We start from the raw sequence: 5393 nt of genomic DNA on the forward strand, positions 1-5393 counted from the left end.
GCCCAGGCCTGCAGGATCTTCTCCGGCGATGAAGAAATATGCTTCCAGTTGTGAGGTTTGTAGCGTTATCGCAGCAGCTTAAACGCCGTTTCCTTCGCTCTGACAGTGTTTTGTGTTCCAGAAGTCGCTTGCAAGTCGCTTCGGAGCCTCCGCAAACGTGTTTTGTCAGGGAAGGGAGTGTTGTCTACGTCATGGTGAGGGATCGACTGGTGGTGTTGCTCGATTTCAGGCTAACTGAAATTTCTTGTCGCTGCTCCAACTGCCAGATACAATCGTCTAAATTGTGCCTGGTAATCTTCGCGGGAGAGCTAGAAACCAGGTCCTCTCGGACAGGGTCACCTGAGGCACATGGCGATTTTCACGCCGCGTGCATCGATCGTCGATCCTCTCATGCTGATGTTATTGCCGGTGCCCTCTCCGTGATCGTGTCACACCTGCATGAATCGAGACGGGGAATCTAGTTACCAGTCATGCAAGTCTTCAGATCGTTTCGCCGAGTGAGCATTCGGTTGAAACCAGCACCGTGGGAACAGCCAGAAAGGTTGGATTTGTTTAGTTCGGGGCATTGTTTCCAAAGACTTGAGCGATGTGTATAAAGTTGGGGTGCGTTGCAGGAGTGGGGATGAACGAGGTTAGATGAAGCCAGGACATTGCTTCTCTAGAATAACACTGCTGCACAAATCCGGGTTTCGATACACACGACAGGTGATGCTGGTTGTTGGTGTTTTCGATGCATTTACAACCACATTGAACCTGCTTCGTTGTAGTATGTTTGTCTTCCGTCACCTTCTACGGATGTTACACTCTTCGTGGTAAGAATCTGATCGAAGTCATGAAGAAGTGATCCAGGATGACAAGAGGCTTAAAAGTATGAAGAAGGAGGAGAACAAGTATGGTGTGCAAACAGTTTCCTGGACTTCAATAGGTACCAACTGGGAATGCCTCTATGATAGCTGAGGCGCTCAAGCTCGCATCCTGGTCTCTGATGATGCTTGAGGGGCAAGTTTCAGTCTTCTTCAATCTTCTTGTAGCTACTGAACTCTTGGACTCTGGAATATTTATTTATTTATTTATTAATGTAGTATCAATTCATGGTGTGCAACAGCTTCTGGACAAGAGCAATGTTATCATCTGCAATGACTCTATTCAGACGCTCTCTAACCACTATTTCATTCTTTTTCTGGTAAGCTATTTCTTCTAATCTAGCTATTTTTTATTTGGTTCTCATGTGTGTATATATGTATATATGTTATATATATATATATATATATATATATATATGATTATAACAGCATAAAAAGTTTATGTGGGCACAAAAAGTTAAATTTAAATCAAATAATATAAAATTTTAAAAATCTAAAAATAATTTAACTTATTTAAGAAAATATTTTAAAAGAAGGTTATATGATTTAATTATTAATTTATAAAAATATATAACCTTATATTTGAAATAATAAAATTCTCAATGATTTTTTGAATTTAAATAATTTCAATAAGTTATCTAAAGTTAATATGCTTTCATAAGTACTTATGAATACATATATAACTATCTATCTATTTGTATGAATGTAAATATAATAAATAGATGTTTAATTGAATTAATATCAATTTTTATTATATTTTTGTTTATAACATTTTCTTGATTAATTTATGTTTATTAAGATGTGATAAATAAGCTTGAAACAAATTAGAAGTAATTTAGGAGTAAATTTAATTTAATTTCAATCTAAAATCTCATACTTTTAATCTTCTTGAGTATTACAAATTTTTATGGATGAAAGTATACATGCAGACAATTCTTATTAGAAAATGTATTTTAAAAACAATAGTCAATTGTTTTGGTCAAAAATAAAACTTCTAACACTCATTTGATGGCCATCAAATATAATCATAAGTTTTGGCTCTTAAATCAAGGCTATAGATCTTAGCAGTTCATAAACGGAGATGTATCAAGGACATGAATTTCAAAGAAAGAAATCATTAAAACACTCTTGTGGCACTCTTTTTATCTATTTTTACCTACTTCTTTTTAATTATATAAGTATTTATTAGAGTACATATGTATATCCATGATATTATCCCTTCTTTTAGGAATAAGTTCTATGACGAGCGGTCATCATGTATTGATAAAATCCAAGATGCCGTAAATTATATTTGCTACATATTCTGATCTTTGTTCTCTTCGAAGATGGTTGATAGGTCCCATACCATGGTGAGAAGACCACCCTATTATTTGATCATTATTGATGCCTTTATAACTTCTTTCAAATATAACATTTGCAACATCATCATGAGTTGTTCCTATTTTTAATAAAATCACCAAATATCCAAAGTCTCTTCTAAGGTTGTGATATCAAACATGTTGTAACTTGCTATCTATTCAAGAATACACATGTTGTTCTTGAGGATTTTCATCTCAATTATATTATCTTGAAGATTGTAATAATCGTAATGTCTTGTTTGGTAAGTTAATAAATAAAAGCTCATGGGTTAAATCTATGGGTTGTTGGTTCTCTATCTTTTTAGCATCACAAATACTTAGAAGCTATAAAAAATGATAGAAAGTAGAATGATATCTTCTTTGGATCTTGTTTCTTTTATAGCAAAGATTTGCTATTCTTCATCTTAGTTTTGATAGATATCATCAATGAAAAGCCTCAACTCTCTTTGTTACATTTATAAGATTCTTTGTTAATTCCCTTATATGTTCACTAATATCATATCTATGCCAATAAATAAGATATTCCAACCTATTTTGGTACTATCTTAAATCTAAAATTACTTCTATTTTGAACACTTGATCATTATTCGTTTCTATAAGAAGAAGTGGCATTTAACTTCTTTCCAAGATATTCAGTTTCTTATATGGCTCAAAAAGAGATATGTAAAATATAAAGTGGATCTTCATAGACTCTGGTAGATGTAATTGATAAGCAATAGGATTGATTTATTGACTTATAGGAAATGATCCAAGCTTACAATAGTCCAACTTAGCACAAGGATGAGTAGTCTTGATATTGCAATAAAGTAATCATATCTTGTCACCCATATTGAATTGAAGTTGTTCCTTACAATAGGCATCTATATTAATCTTTTGTTGTTCTTGAGCTCTCTATAACTATGCCTTCATTGTTGCATGTAGCTCTAACAAATAATTTGCCAAATCTTCTGTTATAAGATTATCCACTTTTAAAAATTTAAAAGTATCAAGTCATAAATAATAACTATAATTAAAAAAGAAAGTTATTTGTTAAGTAGAAGAATGAACTAAATTATTATATGCAAAATTTATCAATAGTAAATAGGTTATTCAATCATTTTGATGATAATTGATGGTACATCTTAAGCATTGTTTCAAAATTTGATTCACCTATTCCATTTCTCTATCAATTTGAGGATGAAAAGATAAAGAGAGCTTTATATCTACTTTTAAAATCTTAAAAAGGATTCTCCATAATCTTGGTATAAATTGAATTCCTCTATTTGATATAATATTTTTAGGCAATCTATAATAGCAATAGATAATCCTAAAAAAAAAATTTAGTTATTTTTTTTACTTGTGATAGATTTTATATATGATATAAAATATTCCATCTTGACAAAATAATCTATTACTACAAATATAGAATCATATGAACTTGAGACTAAAAGATTTGTGATAAAATCTATAGAAATAGAAGACCATGGTTGTTGTGGAATAGGTAATGGCTGATTAAAATCTATAAGGTCAATGATGAGGAGTTTTGGATCTTAAACAAATATCATATGATTGTATAAAGTCTTTGATTACCTTTTATATTTGAAGCCACCAAAAATCTCTTGATATTAACTCCAAAGTCTTATTGTATCCAAAATATCTAATTGCTGAAAAGTCATGACAAGTTTGAAGAACATATAATTATGGATCATCTTTTGGAATGTATAATTGTCCTTGAAAATAGAATAGATTGTTCTTGAATTCAAACTTCAAAGTATTATGAGATTTAGAAGAAATATTCTTAATATCATGGACAAGAAGATCAAATGACATATTTGATTGAATTTACTTGACAAATGTTGAATCAATAGTCAATGTTGATTTTATTGCTAAAAGGTGAAAATGCTTTGGCTTTAAGAATTTTTTTCTTTGTTGATCAAAAGATTCATTTTTATTTTTTTTGCAAGATAAAAACATCTAAAAAGAACATTCAAGAAATCTTCATGTTTTTTGGATCAATAAGTGATCTTGAAATCAAATCTTGATAAAGACATATTCTAACAAGCTTAGCAAGAATTCAAAACATGTGCTGACATGAAATATTCAAGATTCTTATGATCTCTATATACGATGATTAGACTCAAGGCACCTTCTAGATAATAATGCCACTCTTCAAATGAATCCATGATTGCAAGGAGTTCATTGCCGTGGATCTCATAATTAATCTTAACTGTTCAAAATTTTCTAAAATGAAAAGCTATTGGATGGAGTATGTCATCTACTCTCAGTTGTAACAATACTCTACTAAAGGCAAAGTTTGATGCATCTATTTCTATAAAAAATGCCTTAGAGAAGTCAACACAATATAAGATTGATATAGAAATAAGCTTCTTTTTTAAAACATCAAATAATACTTTGCCTTTTTTTATTCCACTCAAATTTGTATTTATGAGTCAAATGTATAAGTAGAATTCTAACTTGAGAAAAATTCTTGACAAAGATTTCATAGTAATTGGCAAAACTCAAAAAACATTGAACATCTTTTATTATTCTTAAAATCTTCTAATCTATGATAGTTAAGATCTTTTTTGAATTCATCATTTGTCCTTCATTGGAAATGATGTATCCTAGGAAATCAACTAAAGTAGTGTAAAATATACACTTTTTCAATTTGGCATATAATCTTGTATCTTTAAGCTTTTGTAACTTATGAAAAATATGAACTTCACGCTCTTTTATGCTCTTAGAGTAGACTAAGATGTCTTCCAAATAATAGACAATAAAATCATTAAAAAACTCACAAAAGATATCATTTATTAGATATTGCAAAGTACTTGGTACATTTGTGAATCCAAAAGCCATGATATTATATTCAAAATATCCATACCTGGTTCAAAATTTATTTTTTCATTCATCTCCTTCTTTAATGCATACTAGATTATGTGTTCCTCGTAGATCTATTTTTCTATAGATCTTTGCTTGATTTAATTGATCTAAAAGTCTTAAAATTAAAGATAGAGGATATTTATTTTTGATGATGATCTTGTTGAGTCCTTGATAGTCCACACACATTTGAAGAGATTTATCTTTTTTCTTCACAAATAAGATAGGATCTTTGACTAGAAATTTAAAATGGTGTATGAAAGTTTTAATGAAGTTCTCATCAATGTACTCTTTGAGTACAACCAACTTGTTT

General features: G+C 30.4%; 1 protein-coding gene across 1 annotated transcript; it reads left to right on the forward strand.

Moving 5' to 3' along the window:
- Positions 1 to 1223, forward strand: LOC112286029 (uncharacterized). Its single transcript, XM_024527529.3, has 2 exons — positions 1 to 925; positions 1106 to 1223. The coding sequence occupies exon 1, from the start codon at positions 39 to 41 to the stop codon at positions 459 to 461; it is 423 nt and encodes a 140-aa protein (XP_024383297.1). The 5' UTR covers positions 1 to 38; the 3' UTR covers positions 462 to 925; positions 1106 to 1223.
- Positions 1224 to 5393: the final 4170 nt, after the last annotated feature.

This window comes from Physcomitrium patens, chromosome 8 (genome assembly GCF_059467195.1).
Source record: "Physcomitrium patens ecotype Gransden chromosome 8, ASM5946719v1, whole genome shotgun sequence".
In the NCBI taxonomy this organism is placed as follows: domain Eukaryota; kingdom Viridiplantae; phylum Streptophyta; class Bryopsida; order Funariales; family Funariaceae; genus Physcomitrium; species Physcomitrium patens.

What these genes read in the sequence shown, in the direction of transcription:
- LOC112286029 (XM_024527529.3), top strand. Translation starts at nt 39, where the DNA reads ATGCTTCCAGTTGTGAGGTTTGTAGCGTTATCGCAGCAGCTTAAACGC.